Source organism: Molothrus ater, chromosome 6, assembly GCF_012460135.2.
Source record: "Molothrus ater isolate BHLD 08-10-18 breed brown headed cowbird chromosome 6, BPBGC_Mater_1.1, whole genome shotgun sequence".
In the NCBI taxonomy this organism is placed as follows: domain Eukaryota; kingdom Metazoa; phylum Chordata; class Aves; order Passeriformes; family Icteridae; genus Molothrus; species Molothrus ater.
The window spans coordinates 14708332-14726242 of record NC_050483.2 but is presented as its reverse complement, the minus strand read 5'-3'; the positions used below and the strand labels follow the sequence as shown (position 1 = coordinate 14726242).

General features: G+C 44.1%; 2 protein-coding genes across 7 annotated transcripts in view; one reads left to right on the top strand and one right to left on the bottom strand.

The window, feature by feature from the left end:
* Nucleotides 1-2941: 2941 nt before the first annotated feature.
* Nucleotides 2942-6060, bottom strand: LOC118687320 (pre-mRNA-splicing factor SPF27-like). The gene is given in 2 exon segments (XM_036384244.1): nt 2942-3702; nt 5994-6060. Coding segments are annotated over 2 exon segments (828 nt in total).
* A 209-nt stretch (nt 6061-6269) lies between these two features.
* PTPN5 (protein tyrosine phosphatase non-receptor type 5) overlaps nt 6270-17911 on the top strand; it is a 77427-nt gene continuing 65785 nt past the window's right edge. The window contains exon 1 of one of the 6 annotated variants that reach the window (XM_036383951.2): nt 6270-6435. The gene's annotated coding sequence lies outside the window, so the exon portion shown is untranslated. Of the gene's footprint in view, nt 6467-6626; nt 6692-6770; nt 6919-7004; nt 7122-17911 lie in introns of those variants that run through there. The other 5 variants (XM_036383947.2, XM_036383953.2, XM_036383952.2 and 2 more) reach the window with 5 other exon arrangements.

Sequence of the window (17911 nt, the reverse complement as noted above, 5' to 3'; positions counted from 1 at the left end):
ATTTCTCTGCTAGCCTGTGCAGGGTCTTTCAGTGCATGATTGCCTGTGATCCAGTCCTGCAATTACCTCTGCCCAGACAGTAGTGTGGCTCTGCACACACAAAGGAATCCACTGGCCACTGCCAAAACACTGTGCCCAGAACATAGCTACAGCTTCAGACAAACAAAAGTTATTCCCAGGTAGTTTCCTCAGAGAAGATCCTCTCTTTTACTGCAAGAACCGCTGGACATGACTCACTGCATATTGTTTGTTCATTTTGCTATATATATATTTCCCAAATGCTATTTTAAGTTGCGTTTCTCCCATATGCTCCTACCAAGTTTACTGCATGAAAACAACCCTCCAGTTTTAATTTCATATTTAACCAAAACAAATGTGGCGTGGCTGTGTTCACTTCAGTAAAGCTATCTGGATTTGTATTCTGCATACAGATATAAGGAAGCTGGTCAGAGGGAAAGACATGGAAGGTGCTACAAAACAAAGAGGCCAATGAAGCAGGCAGCATTTCATACAAAGCTCCCTGCATTCTGCCTGTGCTTCTACACCAATCTAATTCACTGCCTGCAGATGGTTCACATGCATTTTCTTCCTCTTCTAACCAGAATCCACCACACAGACTCTTCCTGAAGATTCTGGCCATAACCTGTTCTGGCTGAACAGGCCCAGCTCCCTCATCCATTCCTCATAGGAGAGATGCTCCAGACCCTTACCATCTTTGCACTCCTCCACTGGACCCACTCCAGGAGCTCCATGTCTCTCTTGTACTGGGGAGCCCAGAGTTCATCACAGTATCCTAGGGGAGCCTTCACCAGGGCTGAGCAGAGGGACAGGATCCCCTTCCTGACCTGCTGGCAATGCTTTTCCTAATTCCCCCCAGGATACCATTGCCCTTCTTGGCCACAGGGACACACTGATGGCCCATGGACAGCTTGTTGTCCAAGCAGGACTCCCAGGCACTTCTGCAGAGCTGCTTCCCAGCTGATCAGCCAAGGTCAGATGGGTCTCATGTCCAGCGGGTCGAACAGGGAATATAACCCAAAGTCATTTAGCAACCAAATGGATTAGATTTTTCAATTACTTTCTCGACCATGAAACCAAATGGACATAGACTATTAACAAGGACACGAATACAGGAGCGCATCAACTTCAAATGTTATAAATTCCCAGTTATTCCCACCTTAACCCTTACCAGGATCTTTAACAGCCGCCTCAGACACAGTATAGTGCAAATACTTCACTCTAAGAAAGGTCAAACCTTTATACAAAATTCAGCAATGGCCTCTGTTCTACAGCTGTATCAGTGAGTGCTCTGAAAAGATTTACATCTTCTGAGCACTACCTCAAACCTGCCTCATCAGTTGTGCTTCACCCAAAGTTCAACCCTGATCCCAGCTGTAATCCTGAGTCAGCAACCTCTGCCTGCCCAGCAGGGAGCTCCTGCCAGAGTTAACACTCAATTCCCTGGTATGGCTGGCAATACACCCAGCTTGCTGGTCACTGAGTCTCCACTCTCTGCCCCGTGTTTGATGTTGGCCTCACCACAATCTCACATTCAAATACTTTCTAATTGTGTTAGGGTGACAAAACACCAGAGCAAACCCAGGTTGCCACCAGCCTAACTCAAGTTCATCATGTCCTCATAGCTCATCCATGTATCCAATCCCAAATTATGGCCCCTTTTTTTCTGACACAATTTTAACAGCAAGTTGGTGGTTGACTGATTCCACCATGTCCTCTGCAGAGTACAGAGTACCCAAACTTTGCTATTCAAAATCAGTTCAGACACATTTGGGATGTTTTTCAGAAAAAAAATTGCAGAGAACCACATGTGGTTTTAGTGTCGGACCTCCTGCACTTTGGTACGCTCAAGAAGCAAAATGATTTCTCAGAATAAAGCAGAGAAACCCTGCTGCTTCTCAGGTCTTTGCTTCTGCCAGCCCCAAAATCCTGCAAAGGTACTGCGCACCCCATGGTATGAGCTGGTACAGTAGCTTGAAGCATTTGGGAATAAGGAGAACTGATTCCATGGTCCACTGCAGTCTTTCTGAGCTCTCAGAGGAGGTTCCATCACAAGATGATCCCAAGTTTTCATAACACTGACTTTTGGAAGAGGATACTGACCTAGTGCAGTAGTTTAGTTTTCCCTTACATCAAACTGACTCACTCTGCTCTGATACCAGCTCACAATTCTCTCTTAATTGGGAAAATCACTAGGATAGTACTCACTGCCAGAATTCTGGGTCATAAAGTCATTCTCTGACTCACAAGAAGGTTTACAACAGCTGTGGCGGTGATATGTACTGCAGGTGAGTCATGTTGAACTGTCATACACAGGTAGAAGAATTATAAAAGAAAGGCCTTATGAAATCAGGCCTCACTCTGCTAAAATTGCCAAAGCTGGTCTGTCATTTCTTAAGTGCAGCTAACAAGCAATTTGCAAGTTCCTATATGAAGCTATTTTGAGAATGAGAAGTTCATTTAATACAACAATCTATTCTGAGGGTGAAAACCAAATGCACATGTGTAAACAATACTCTTTGTCCCATGAGAACCCACAAAGGAAAAATGTAAACATATCTAGAAAGAGAAAATTTGATAGGCATATACAATAGCCCTCACTGACCAATGAACTGAGTTTCACTGTATTGCTGAGCAATTAGGTATAGCACAGTGCCTGCTGATATTTCCTACAAATATGAGCTTTGTGAATAAAGAATTGGCTTTCTGCATGAAGAAAATGGATTCTCGGCTGATTTATTCCAACATGTGGTGACCCCGAAGACTCAATCTATGCGAGTTTAACACGAAGAAAAGAAACTACAGAAATACACTTTTACCATCTCACACAACTCCAGCTAGAGGTGTCTACAGACACAGCATCTCCAAAGTGTCTGGTTTGTAGTTTTTAACACATGCTGCACTAGGACGAGTCAGGATTAAGTCACTGAAAGTCTTGCTGGATATTCTCCTTGTTTGCTTCCCCATGCTGCTGCTTGATTTGTGAAATTTCATTTTCCAGCTGCACAATAGTTCGTTCAATCTCATGATTTTTACTGACAAGAGAGACCCATGAGGATTCCATTTCTTGCAGCTTAGCCCCAGCTGTGAGCTGCATGTTCTTCCTCTGCCAGCTCAGGTCCTGAATGTTTTTCCTCAATTTCTGAAGCTCTTCCTGGGCGTGTTCTATCACATGAACTAGGTGCTCCTTGTACAATGTTCAGGCATTGCAGCCATGCTGGGACACGAGCTTCAGGTTCTCGATGCGCACGGCCTGGTGCTCCAGCTGTGCCATGGAATTGTTCACATACTCCTGCCACGCTGTGGTGTCCTTCTGCCCGGAGGACAGGGCGGGCAGCTCGTACTTCTTCATACTGAGTAGTTCCAGGGGCTGCTGGGCCACCAGGCACTCAAACTCGCTGCGCATGAGCTCAGTCTTGAAGGCACTGTAGTCGTGCACAGGCAGGTAGCTGAGGTAGTTCTTGGTCAGCTGGTACCGCCCCATCTCCTCTTCCACCAGGGCCACAGTCACCTCCTGCACACCCTGTGCCTTGTAGCCCTGGCTGAAGCGGGGCAGCACATCCACCACCAAGTCCCTGGCCCGACACCTTGGCCGCAGCTGTGCGCGCTCATGTCTCGCCCAGCGGGACCGCACATGGCTCCACTCCCCTGTGCGCTTGCGGCTCTCCTCTTCTCCCAAGATTACTTGCAGCAATTAATTTTAAGTACTTAACTAAGTCCTATAGCATTGAATTTTATCTGCAGCAGTTCTTTAAAGTTTAGAAATAATTTGCTCATGAAAAGAAATTCTGCTGCTGAAACAGACAAACATTGTCAGAATACAGCCTGACACCCTGTGGGTCAGGGTGTTGGTAGCAGTCCGAATAAATGGTGGCTGCAGTTTTCCTGGAGTGGCAAATGTGGTTCTGTTGAAGCAATGATCCTGTAGAAGGGTGTACTTTTTCTCTGAAGGTCCAGTGGTGGCATAGAAGAGTCTGGTTTTCCTCTGGGAATCCAGTGAAAAAAAGCTCCCTGGTGTTCCAGATCTCAGATTATATCCAGGTAGGAATGCTTGGCTCCTGCCCCTGGGCAGAGCAATGGGATGATGTATTTTTATCCACCATGCAGTGAGACTCAATGGCCCATTAACAGTAGATACCTCCTGGAGGGAGGATGGGTCTTAGAGGAGATAAAGAACACTGCCCCACCTGCTTTTAACAGATGGTGATAGAATACATCCTTCTGGTTACATCTTGCATTGCAAGCTAAGACAGTTAAATATTACTTTTCTACATTGTAAGATAGTTGTTTTCTTTTAAGAGATGACTCTGACTAAAACAGCTGTGATGAAACACTGATAAACACCTGTTTGTAGGTAAAGAAGATACAGCGTGTTCACCCTTGATTTTGTCGAAAATTTTATTGCTCCTTACAATCTCTGCTGTTTTATCTTCCATAGATAACACAGAAGAGTCAGTTATGATTCAAGATTATGCCTGTTACTGATTGTAAGCTGGTTTAGAGTTTTCCTTTGTTTCATTTTGCTGTCATAGGTACATGGCTGTTTAGAAACGAGCTATCTCAATTTCCTAAGACGGTAACCACTGATACATTGATTATATGATGTGAATTTACTGATTTTATAATAGGCATTATTCATAAGATGTTATTACTGTATTTATAGCTGGCTTCTTACATGCTTTAACATCTCTTTTTGTGTAATTACCTAAAAGACGTGCACTTTCATCAGGATCCTTCTTTTTTGTTCTCTAGCTGCTTATGCATCTCTTAGACCAAATACGTAAAGGATTGCACTGCCTTATAATGATACATTCATTCATTGCTCTATAACAAAAGATTTGACAATGCTTTATTGTCCTCTCAGTTTTCAGGAACACAAAATTTAAAAAATTAAGTTCCTTAGACGCTTCTCTCCACAGAAATCAAAAGCAGATTTTTTTAAAATTCAGAGGCTAAAATTTTAGCTGATATAAGTTTTCTGGCAGGCATTAAATTTGTGGAGGCATACTGGTTTAAAACAGCTCAGAATGTGATTCTAGATTAATGGGACAAGCCCCCATGTTTATTGATTATGTAACTGCAAATGCACATATGTCTCAAGTGCAGCATGCAATGTATGTACCCGCATATAATGAAATTTTCCATGCATATTCAGAAGTAGAAAATGTTCTTTTCAATTTAAATTGTATGATATTTAAAGAAAGAAATACTTTTGCATGTTCAAATAAAGAATTCCAGTGAATAAAGTCAAGAAAATACATAAAATATTAGTTAAAGGAATTACTGATTTTTAGTGAATGGATAGAGAGGTAACCACTTAATTTGTAGGCCACCATCTGAACATTTAATCCTTTGTGCAGTAAGGCTACTAAAACTGACACCATAAACCAAACTTTAAAACAGTCATGCCAAAGCACTGGGACAACCTCTGGTCTCCAGACAGAGGTTGTGAAGTGTGCACTTAACAAGTCACAAGCATTTTTTGGACAACTGATCTGATGGAAAAAAAGGATTACAAGGGCTGCACCTGCCCTGCACCAACTAATCACTAGGAAGACTGAGTGGGCTTTAAAAGAATTGTCAGATTGTTTCCTCCTTCCTATTACTTCTGGACAACAGTACTAGTTCAGGTATTGGGTGCTGGGTTTTTATGAGTTCAAAATGAATTGCCTTTGGTGGAGCAAAGTAGGTTTATAGATGAGGAACTAACCAGCTGCTGAGGCATCTCTAAGGCTACAGTCGTGTCTCTGGCTCGAGAAGGCATCAACCTTCCACCTTCTGCCCTGTGGGAACAAGCTCAGGCAGAGGTATCGCAGTGTCTTCAAGCGGCCTTTGAGCCCCCTTTGAGCAGGGATGCCGGGGGTGCCGCTGGCAGTCAGCGGCCGCCGGCTCCCCTCAGGAGCCCACAGGGGGCCGGGGGGGCTGCCCACACACAGCGGGGCCGGCCGGCCGAGCCCGCCGCCCCCGGGCCTCACTGCGGCAGCGGCCCCGGCGCTCCGGGCGCCGGGCCGGCTGCTCCCGCTCGCTGCCTGGCTGTTTCATTCATGCTTTCTCCTTCGCCATCTCCCTCTCCGACTGAGGGGAAACGGGAGCGCGCGTGGGCGGCCGCTGGAAGGCTCCCTGTCAGTCAAGCGGCCGAGCTGAAAAGAAGGCGAGCGAGGGAGAAGGAGGCAGAACAGCTTTCCCGGGGGAGGGGGCGGCTGTTGTCGGCTGCCAGCCTCGCAGCCCTTCCCGGGGGCATCTGCAGAGACGGGCTAGGGGGAAGGTGGTAGCGGTGTTGCACCACAGACCTGCCCGCCGCGGGGGAAGCGGCTCTTTCCTGCCGCTCGTCACCTGTCCCCCTCTCCCCACACACGCACCCAGCGGCGACGGGGCGGGAGGCGGCGGCCGCCCGATCTGGCGAGCACCGGGCCCAGGGTCCGTACCCCCGGCGCTGAGGGGGCTACCCGTACGTGTCTGCCGGGGCAGCGGAGGGGGCGAGCCCGGGGGTGTCAGCGGTGTGGGGTACGTGGGGCAGCGTGTCTCCTCAGCTCTCCGCAGGACCGGGGAACTTCCTCAGGCTGAGGGGCGCTCCGTAATGCCGGCACCAGCCGCAGCACGAGGAGGCTTTCGAGGGGAGGCTCGGGGCAAGTCGCACGCTTTCGGGCGGGGGGGCGGCCCCGCAGCGGCTGAGGTGGGCTGGCGCTCGGTACCGGCAGGGGAGGGGAGCGAGCGGCTGCCGACGGCGGGAGCGGGGCTCTGGTGCAGCGGGGCTCGGCGGGGGAGAGCCCGCTGCCCCCACCGTGCCGCAGCGCTGCCTTTGTGCTCCCTCCGCACCTGAGCGCCGGGCTGGGAGGGACGGCGCAGGTGGAGGCGGGCACGGCAGCAGCTGCGGCGCATCCCCGGAGCCGGGGCGGGGAGGTAAGGCGAGGCTGTGCCGTGCTGCGGCGGCGGCTCCCGGGGCTGCGGGGGGCGGCTGCACGCCGGGGGCTGTGCCTCGGGCCGGCGGGCAGGGCACGTCCCTTGCCTGGCTTTTCCTGCAGCCGTTTCCCGCTTCGTCCTGCTGCACGCAGAGAGATGCAACAGCGGCAGCCCGGTCCCCTGGGGAAGGACGGGGCTTGGAGGTGGGCGAGTGGCATCAGCGCTGCCGGTGCGCGGTGAGGCTGCCGGGCGCGGGGCTGGGGCCGGGGGCAGCAGCCGGCGGTGCCTCGCCGCTCCCGCGGTGCCCGCGCAGCCCCGCGGAGCGCTGAGGCGGCCCGGCCCGGCTCCTCCGGGGCCGCTCGCAGCCCCGGGCCGTCCGCTCCGCTCCGCGCCCGCAGGGCCTGGGCACAAGGCTGGGCTTTTCCCCCGCCACACAGCGCCGAGATACGCGGAGCAGGTGCCGGTGTATGCGCCTAGCGGACCTCGCTTGGGAAGGGCTGGGGGGTTTGGGGGAGGCTGCTTTCGAACCGGCACAGCCGGTAGCTAACTACCGGCTGCAGTTGAAATTTTAGCAGCAGCAGCAACAGCTTTGCGATGCTTTCCGGGAATGCTGCTGCCTGGGAGCTGATGTTCCAGGCGGCCCGCGGTACGGGCCATCTCTCTCCTAGATGGCAGTGCTGAGAGCAGGATAGCTGCCGGTGCAGGCAATAAAGTGCTGGGAGCCCGGAGTCCTGTGCAGCTGGATTTTGGCAGAGTTATGGGTGGAACGGAATAGCATTCACGTGTGCCCTGTGAGCTAATTTGCAATTACGACAATTTTTTCCTTCAAACTTTGCATACGGCTATCTTGTTATGCAATTACGTTTTGGTGAGGCTGGGATTGTTACATTATGTGAGAAAGGAAAAACAGATCTAGTAGGTTAAGCTTTTTGTATTGCAGTGTTATTTACAAAGTTGTCGAGGTTTGGATCCAGCTCCGCTGGCTGCCCCCTGATTCGCAACAATTTACAGCTGATGGTCAGGTTCTGTGTTTGTGTTAGAGCAACAAATCACAGATTCAGAAGAAATGTGGCTGCATTACCCTCTCTTTTTTTTTTTTTTACTTCCAACATGTTGCATATACTGAGGAAGCGATTTTTTAATTTGATCACAATGCTTTGTTAGTCAGTTTGAGATGATAGCTTCCTTGTTGTATAAATTGTGCAGTTAATCAGGTTCAAATCTCAGACAGACCCAGAGCTCACATTGATTTCAGCACAAGTTGTGTGGTGCATGACAAGGGTGCTGAATTTTACTGTGTGGGAGAGCTGAAGCAAATTTTCTGACTGCTTGCTCTAGTTCTAGTTTGTTCCTTTGGAGTAGCAGAATGTAGTGATTTTTTCAATGTTCTCATTGATATATTTGAGTTAATGTTGTACATCTGAAGCCAAGGATAGTTCAGGAGCTCAATATGTGCCCATTGAGAGAGAAAATTAAGCCAGTTGACTTGAATGTGGATGAAATGGACATGAGAACTCTTACTCTATATTTGCATATAATGAGTCCAAACGTTCTAGTAGGCGTGTGCAGAAAGGTAAGCACATCACGTCTGATTGTTTTATTCTTTTTGTTATAATTGAACAGGCATTATTCTCTGTAGGAGTGTGTTGTTGGTTTGTTAGGTTTTTTACTTCTTATTTAGCACTATTATGGTTTAAAGGCTTTAAAATGTTTGTCACTCCACTGCAGGAAGAGTTGCCAACTGGATGTCATGCATGTAAAACTAGAACAAGAGCCTTTAAATAGCAAAACCATCAATTTAGTAACAATTTAGTGTGATAAATGGCAGAATGCACAAAAAGAATGCAAATCTGAACAATTATAGCATACATCTTTTGGTATTAATATTGATTAAGTACAAAGCACAAAAGGGAAATAAACACATACAGCTTTTAAGTGCCTAAACTGGTTTGAAATGGAAGAGCTGTTTTCTGTTATATATTTTTTCTATTACATGGTTTATGCTTTAAAAACAAGTGTGGGGTGGGGGAAAGATCAGAGAAGTTTTCACAGGCACTTCTTTTGTTTTCTGGATCTCAGAATTCCTTTATGTAGCAGGATGCTTTCTAGTATCTGGTTTCTCAGTATCTGGAAAGGCAGATGTTGCTGCAGCAGGAGGAATTATACTGATTTGCAGCACAGTTAAAAAAAACCAAAACTGTTTTATCTGCCTCTGTGTAAAAAGATCAGCCATGGTTTGGGCTTGGCAACACAAGAGATGAGGCAGGGAAGTTAAGTTTGTTCAACAAAAGGAGTGAAGTAATGTACAATTAGGCAATTTCTATTTCAGGAATAAGATGAGTAAATTTCCCTAACCAACTGCACTGAAGAATTTCATTTGCTTGGTTTTCCCTCACAATTGCCCATAAGCCAACCCTTTGTGAAAGGCAGGGAGTTTGGTTGGGTTTGGTTGATCACTCTCTCCTGTGGAATGTTGAGGCCAAAGGCAGAAGAGGCAGTGGAGACTCGAGGCATGTAGGCTTTTGTAGAAGAGCTTTTCTGATTTACAGCTTTTCAAAAGGTGCATGACAGAATCCCATAACTGAGAATTTTGCTCTCACAGTTAATTTTTGTTCCCTGCTTACCCTGTGTAGGCCACAGGAGCATGTGACTGATGTGACCCAAGATTGAACCTATGATAGAGCCAGCTTCTTGCTTTAAACTGATGCTTAGAGACTTTATCTCAAGATTTCAGAGATAATGTGCTTCTACTTTAGAGAATATTTGGGATTTTCTTGCAAAGAGAACATGCAAATGAAATTTAGGAACTGAAGGACTGATCTGCACTAAAGCATCTTTAGCAGAATCAGGCCAGCAGAGTATGTGTGTGCTGTATGTATCCATGCTACCACAGAGAGAGCAAGATGTGATAGTCAAGAAAGACAGGGGTTTTGAACATCTCTGGAACGTCACAGTATTTTTTATTTCATGGTGGAATTCATGTTCTTTTCAGACTCCTCTCTTAATTCTACCCTACCCTAACCTCTTTGGGGCAGGAGCAGCCTTTCCCAAGAATAGGGAACCTCCCAAAGAGTAGAAACTTCCCTAAGTTTCAGTAGGGCTCAGATCCTTGTTTGCAGCTCTAGGAGATGGATGTAATAGAAAGTATCAGTCTGGTAACTGTGGTTTAAGGTCATGAGTAGCTGCCAAAAATATTTACTATTTTTAGGAGTTGGATCTCTAGCATAAAATTTTTATTTCTTGTTTGTTTTGCAATTCAGTGTCATATTTAGTTTCATTCTGTGTTTTACTTCTGTGAGTATGGGTATAACAGCAAGACAGTGCAACTTTCTGTGTTTTTATATCAGTTCTGTCCTGTGGACACAACTGCATGTGCTAACAGGAGCTCATTTTTGACACAAACTCACCCTTCAGGTATAAGCAACTTGCTTAAGTTACAGGGAGATTGTGACCTGCCTTATCTACCATCAGATAAATAACTCTTGTTATTACAGTATATAATAAAGGCACTTAGACAATCTTTTCTAAAAGAATTAAATATGCAAGGCCAGGCTCAAACAGCAGTGAGTGCCAGCAAGAGTGAAAACTCACATAATATGTTTTATGTACATGCATTTGTTTGGGATGGTGACTGTCTTTGTAATCCTGTGTGTGCAAACTTGTTACCTCCAGATGGGCCAGAGTTTCAGGCAGGTTTTGAAAGCTTCAGTGAGAAGTTACCAATCACTGCAGTGTGCGGAGTCTGCTCCTTGCTAGTTTTGCCCACTGCCACACCCACAGCTAACATCACCATCTAAACTGATGTCTGTGTGGAAGCACTGCTTCATCCAACTGCATAAGCTATGACACAGCTAGTCTTGATTACACTGCTTTTTAAAAATCATTCCAATGTTGTAGTCTGTGTACAGCTAGAATTGTTCTGCCCCTTGATTATCTACAGATCAGGTTTCATTAGAAGTGCTGATGAGCACCCAGGACTGTGAAGGCAGCAGTTTTGTGCAAGATAAGAATGTTCCTTAAAGAAGCTGATGGGGGATAAAGTTCCTAGCAGACACTGACAGCATAAGATGTCACTGTAGTCTAGTCTGAAATTGTATGTCAGAAGGATAATTGGATATCCTTGGCTTTACAAGAAGTTTCTGTACTGAAGAAACTTAATAGTGGGTTAGAAACTGCTTTCAGGAGCTGTGTAGATATGTTTGTTTCTGTTCAGTTGCATTATTACAACTATGGAGCAATTAGCATTTTTTTCCTACAAGTGAGTGTGAATTTGAAGCACTCTACGTTAGAGGAAGACATTTAATTTATCCTGATCAACCTGTGATCTGCACCTTTCAGTTCTGAATGACTTTGTTTCCAGAGCTGCTTGGAAGTCAAGGAAATGGATGGTGTAAGCTGTATAACATAACTGGCTCCAAAGGAGTCTCTGTTTGGAAGATGTGTGTTCCAAAGCTGTTGGTTCACTTGCAGAAGGCTCTTTGAAAGCTGTAGTTGAGCACGGTCATGAAGTCCTTGATGTAATTAAATATGCAAAATATCTCATATGAATAATTTCCATACCCTTGCAGAACTTTTTTTATTCCCTGAGCCCTTTTGCATTACAGGCTCCTGTCAATAGGGGACGGATTGGATGTTGGGAAACCAAGACACTAACACTGCATGTGATGCCCTGGAATTCATTCTGCAGTTGTAACCACAATATTAAATACAAACCCAACACAATTCTTGGCAGATAAATGATTGAACACTGCTCTGGGGAAAAAAAGTCCCCTATCACTAGGTATTTTAGTGGGCAAGTCCAGTGGACTTAGATTTTTACATTTCAAAAAGAGGAAGAATTTTATCTCTGCCTAATATTTCCTTTCATCTTCATTATACAGTCCTTGTAAAAAAAACAATAAATGCAAAATATGGTTCTATTTGTATTTGTAAGTAGGCAGTTATCAAATGCTGTCTCTCATTCCTATGTGACCCCAAGAGATGTGGGAGATGGATTTATTTAATTGGGAAATTGAGGGCTAATCTGCATATGGAAATTCACAAAGATTAGCATACCAAGCCTATTTTCCACACACATGTGGCCCTTATGCAATCAGACTGTGAACTAGAAATGAATATGCCTGAATATTTGGAATGGATATTCTGGTGCATACCCCTTTGTAGCTGGACTCTTAGATTTTAAATAGTACTGCAGCAATTGGTGAAATCAAATCTAAACCTAAAGGAGAATAAAACAATGAAAGGAGCCCTTTAACAATGCAACCAGAGATGTAGCAAGAGCACAAAGATCTTTGAGGTACGTGTGCTTTGGCAAAGAAACATATTTTCATCTGTAAACCCAATTTGAGAAGTTAAGGTTAAAAATCCTCTTAGATATCCATTCCTTTGTTTGTTTTGTATATGTTGAGTGAACAGAATATTGTCAATTTGTGGGAATACTTTGTATTTACAGCTGCAGATGTTTCTTTGGGTGATGATGTATCTTGTGTTACTAGTGCAGCAAAGTGACTCTGGCGTTGGACTCAATCCTTGTGGGTCCCTTCCAACTCAGAATATTCTGTGATAAACATTTGTTACTTCTTGAAATGCATGATTACTGAAATCACAATTTTACCTATAAATTCCTGTGTCCCTAGATCAAATGAGTTCTGTGTGTCTGGAGATGTCTTTATTCAAGTGTGAGGAGTACAGACAAAGATAACTCATATTAAGTACTATTAAGAATTAGATGTGGAGAATTGGCATATGAGTAGTTCTAGTCTGTAAAATTAAGTCTGTTAAATATAAAATTGTTTTAAATAAATGGCAAAGGAAGAGTAGACACCTGACAGTGGGGCTATTGATGCAAAGAAACAAAAAAGATGCTTGAAGGAAATTGATCTTTCAAAAACAAAAAGTGAATTATTTGTTAAAAACCATTAAGCAGTTTAGATTTTCTTTATAGTGCACAAGGTTTAAGTTATGTTTCTCATGTCACACTCTGAAGTAATTGACAGTGGAGCATTTGCACTGTGGGGCCACATTAGCCGTTGAACTCATTGCAGAAGATAGTCAAAAGACATTACAACAAATTGAGTCTGGCTTGTGAGAAAATACAGTCTAAAATTGTGAATGAATTAAAATTGAAAAACTTTTCTAAAAGAGTGTTTTATTGATGAAATATAATTTAGATGTTTTGTTTACCTTCAGTTATTTAATTTTTAATTTTTTTAACAACTTACCTGTATTGCTTCTGACTTTGATAGAAACAGAGACTTGAAACTTTCACATTCCTAAAGACTGTACAGGACCGTTCATATTTACTAATATAATGTTTGTGCACAGCTCCCTTCATTATTGAAACTATAGCAAACTACTCAGGTTACTGTTTCATAAATAGTTTAGTTCCCTTCTGATTTCCCCTCTTAGCTTAATTCCCTTCTGATTTCACCTCTTAGTGAGGGTGGCTTAGATAAATTTAGGTGATGACTTCATTTGGACCAGTGTACACATCACTTTCTAGATGAGGTTGTATTTTTTTTCTCCCCTAATTCCACACTCCAGAAAATAGCAATCCTTGTGGTTTCTAGCCTGAGACAAACATTTCCTTTTTCCCCTCTAGATAGTTGCTACTTCCCTTCACTGGGAAACCATATTCTGTTCATAACACCAGTGATATAACCTCTAATGGTATCTTAGATTGTGTTAGAAAATACAAGTGGCACTTGGTAAAGACCTCTTCTGGATATTGTTGAATACCCAAAACCATTGGGGGGAAAAAAGCTCAGAATTTTGCACAGTGAGGGTATTTGCTCTGAATTTTACCTCTCAGTTGCTATAAATAATAACCATTTTCATAATAGATGACTTGCAGTCTGTAAAAGCAGGTCATTCCAATTACTACCTTATTTCTCTTCCTGTTTCAATGGCAGGCAATTTTTAGCAGCCAACAGCATTGCAGGCCTTTTTAGGTGGATGTGACCAATTCATGGATGCAAGATAGGGGGAAGGTTCCACTGGGCTACAGGGAGCTTTGTGTCCTTTGGCAAGACAGGATTTAAAAGGCCACACCAACAATTACCCTGGGTCTTGTAGCCCCATTCCTGCCTCCCTCCAGCTTGCCTGGAGCACAGCTTTACTTCACTGGTGTGTAATGAGAGCTGTCCAGTGAACATTAAAGGGCTGGGGAGAACAGCACTTGAGAAGTTTCTTCTTTGGTTCAGAGAAGTCCAGGGGAGCAGAACAGCCTGTTGGACCTGCTCCCTGACCCCAGCTAGTGTCTGAAATTTGGGTTGTCACAAGCAGTCCACGGGTTGTAGGTTGGCAGTTGTCACATGCAGCTGTGGTGACAACACAAACAGCAGAAGCTTTTCCACATGGGCACTCTGGAGACCTGATCTTATGATCACCTCTTGATTAGCTGCTTACCCAAAAAGAAGGCTGATGGATCCCCCTAGATGCATTCCATGTTTTTCATTTTGCAGCTCATACTGGTGTCTGGAATTGACCAAAATTTTGGGATAATTTAAATACAGGTGTATACTCCCATAAAATGGTAAGGAAAGCAGACCACTGAGGGCCTGCTAATGGCAGTGAGAATCCATATGGGCTTGAGGTTTCATTTTTCTCTACTCTTGCAAGATTTAGGTCATAATGTTTAGGTCAGGACACTTAAAAGCAAGCTAGGCTTCTTGACTCAGCCTCCCTAAGAGAGTATTTGTTTTACCAGAGATGTTATTTGAAGCATTCTTGGATATGTGATACCACTTTTGAATTTACAGTCAGATCACTGAATTGCACTTGCTTATTTGGGTTTTTTTGGTGGTTTTTTTTTTTTTTTTTTTGGTGTTGTGGGGGTTTTTTTGTTTTGGTTTGTGGTTTTTTGTTGTTGTTGTTTGATTTTGTGTTTTAATGCAGGTAACATGTGCTTAAATATGGTTTTTTTTCCTCATCTAGAGATTCTGGGGAAGAGAATTCATTTTATTCATCAGGCAGGGCATTTTTTCCTGGTGGTTCTGCAGAGTCCTTTTTACTTTTAGGAACAGACACTTGCTGCTTCCTTCCTGTACCTTGACTGGTTGAGTATGGCTAGGTTTGTTTATTTTCTTTTGCAGAATGCCTTCCATTTGGTACTCCAACAGCATCTGTTCCCTTGTTTTCAGTGTCAGTAACAGTGTACATTACCAGACTGGGGCTTGGCTGAAGCTGTCTCCTTCAGGAGCAGAGCCTCCCTTGCCAGTGGAGATCACTGCCACCATTCCATTACCCTGACTGAAGCCTCTGCTCCTTAAGTCTCAGAATAGCAAGCCAGAGAGGTGGAATAATTTAAGTAGTTGCCTTGTTTCATTCCTCTTCTAAACATGGAAATCGGAGCCTGCAAACATTCGTAAGATGAAATGTTGGCACAGACGTGGTAATTTCTGTGAAACTGCAGATGTGACTACTTTGTTATGAAACTGCTGGGAGCTTCGAGAATTATTGTAACAAAACCTGTGACTAAAAAGCATGTAATGGCTATTTTATTGTGCTGGTGATTGCTTTTGCACTTCAGAGTCTGTTTGGAATGGTCACATAATTAAAATAGTTATTATTTTCTCTTAAATTAGAAGAGGACTTCTCTCATACTTGCATGACGTCTGTCTTGCACAACAGAAACAAGGAGCTGAGTGCCCAAACACTGTCTGTATTTCAGCCTCTTAGTTATTGTTTTAAACCATATTTTCAGATGGTGCTCTGTTCTTTTTGGTAAATTACTGCAAGCACCTGTTCTCTATGCTATGTACATTTTCTAACATCCCAAATTTTTAAATTATGGATATTGTCCCCAAAGCAGACTCTGACATTTGCTCTTTTATCCCTTTTGAGCTTTTTTGTATCTTGTGCAACAGTGTCTGAATTTGTTAGGAAAAAACATTATCCCTTTAAATTTCCTATGACCTCTCTAGCGCTGTAACCCCTCAGACTCCTGATTGGAAATGCTGTCGATCTTGAACATAGTTTTGGCCATTGTCACAGGTCTGTGTGCTGCCAGTGGGCAGTAGATCACAAATGGAGATTCAGTGCTCCAAAATTATGTAGTGATGCTAAGTAATGAACCAGCAATTAAGCAACAGTGTTTTATCTGCAGTGTAGTCTGTGCAACTCAGAACATCAATTTTCAGTCTGTTATCCATGAGTAGATTAGATTACATTATATTAGTTTAAATTGAGAACTGTTGCTTTCTGTTAGCCCTAGGCATGGCTTTAATGTTAAACTTACTAACTTTAATAAAGGCAGTTTTTAAACCCAAAAAAATGGTGCCAGAGCTGAGATCCTCATGATGCTGATTCCAGAGTTTAGACAGGAGAGCTTATTGTCTATGTATCCAGGATTTAGAATAAGATTTTCTTCTGCTTGGCAAGCTTGCTTCAAAGTCCTGCTAATGCTAACTCTGGCTTCACTGTGTTCTATCACAGTCTAGTGGCCTGGGATTTGTAAAGCTGTGCCTATGAGATTGCTGAATACACTGGGAAGAGAAGGCAGTCCAAAGCTAGCTGGAATAGTGTCTGCTGCCATTTGGGAATTTGCTTTATTAAGGCATCTGGCTTAATCCCTTGGTTGTTGATGCTGAACAGAAATTGAGAGTAGATCTCTCAGCTAATTTATTGTCTGTCCTTGAAACCTGGATGTTTTTTCCAGTTTGGAATAGACAGTTTCCTATCTGTGTCTACAAGCTTTTCTCCCTTCTTTTTTTCCCAGTTGATACCAACCTCTGCTGCTCTGTGCATGCTTTCCACCCTGTCCATCTGTGTCCTTGACCTCTCCAGCCCAAGCGTCAGCTCCTGTAGGTCTGTATTTCTCTTCCTCTTGGAGAGAGCTGAGTAACCTTCTGCCACAAAGGTTTCAGACCAGGGAAGTACAAACTGCTCTCTTTGTCCACTACATCCTCTCAGATTAGCAGCTTCTGATTGATAGCTATATTGCCAAGTATGAAAGAAGCAGCTCTTCCCCAGGAGCTGTAAAATCCCATGGTTGTAAGGCACTTCATCATGGGCTGAAATGAGCTGATGGCCACCACCACAGCATACATGACAGTAATTTGCTTCTAGTTTTTCCATTCCTCTTCTGCAACTGGTTGCTATAGACATCATTCTGATTCTGAGAACACAGCAGGCCTTCAGAAACATCATCCTGATGTCCTGGAAAATGCCTCATTAATCCAGCCAGCCATTTTTAGACCTTTTCCTGCAATACTGAACTCAAGCATTGTGCTTACCTGGTTGTAATTGCTAATTGTCTTCCTTGATAGCTGCACAGTTTTAGCAGCTGATGCTTCATAAATTACCAGAGGTAGAGATGAGCAGAAATCTGATATTCTGCTAACGTGTCAGGCTAGACAAAGCCTTGCTTGCTTGTCATAGTGATTCTCGTGGTATTGGTCTTTTGCCCTAGAGGAGCATTTCTTTTCCTGTTGTTTGAGAACAGGTCTCAGACCTTAGATCAGTGTAAATTTTAGAGCTCTTCTGCTGAGCTAATCCCTCATTGCATTGTTTTGGAGCTGTTAATTGATGATAATTCTGGGTGCTTAATGCATTTTGTTTGAGGATTTCTAAACCTTTTCCTGGCAGACTCAGAGACACTGGTTGATGGGGGGAGTGGTTTTAGGGAAGCAAAGGGATTGGAAGGCAGAAGAAGCTGTTTCTCTTTCGTGTGCAGTGGTGCCATGAAAAGCAAGAGCTGGAAAGGGTGAGAGAGTGATTGTTCCTATCCCCCTCTGCACCTGCCAGGCTTTCACATTTGAAAAGTGTGATGCAGAAGCAGAGCTCCATCTGCTGATGTTCCCTTTTATGTGAGATTGCTCCCCAAAAAAGAGGGTCTTACATAAATGCCTTTGCTGACCTGTGTTTCTGTGTCTATGTGATATCATATCTGTGGACATGTTGTTAACTCCTGCGCAGGAAAGGAAAAGTGAGAAATCAAATCAGTTCCAGGGCTGGAGGAAGTCAGCATCCCTTTTAGTTGTATGCAGCTCAT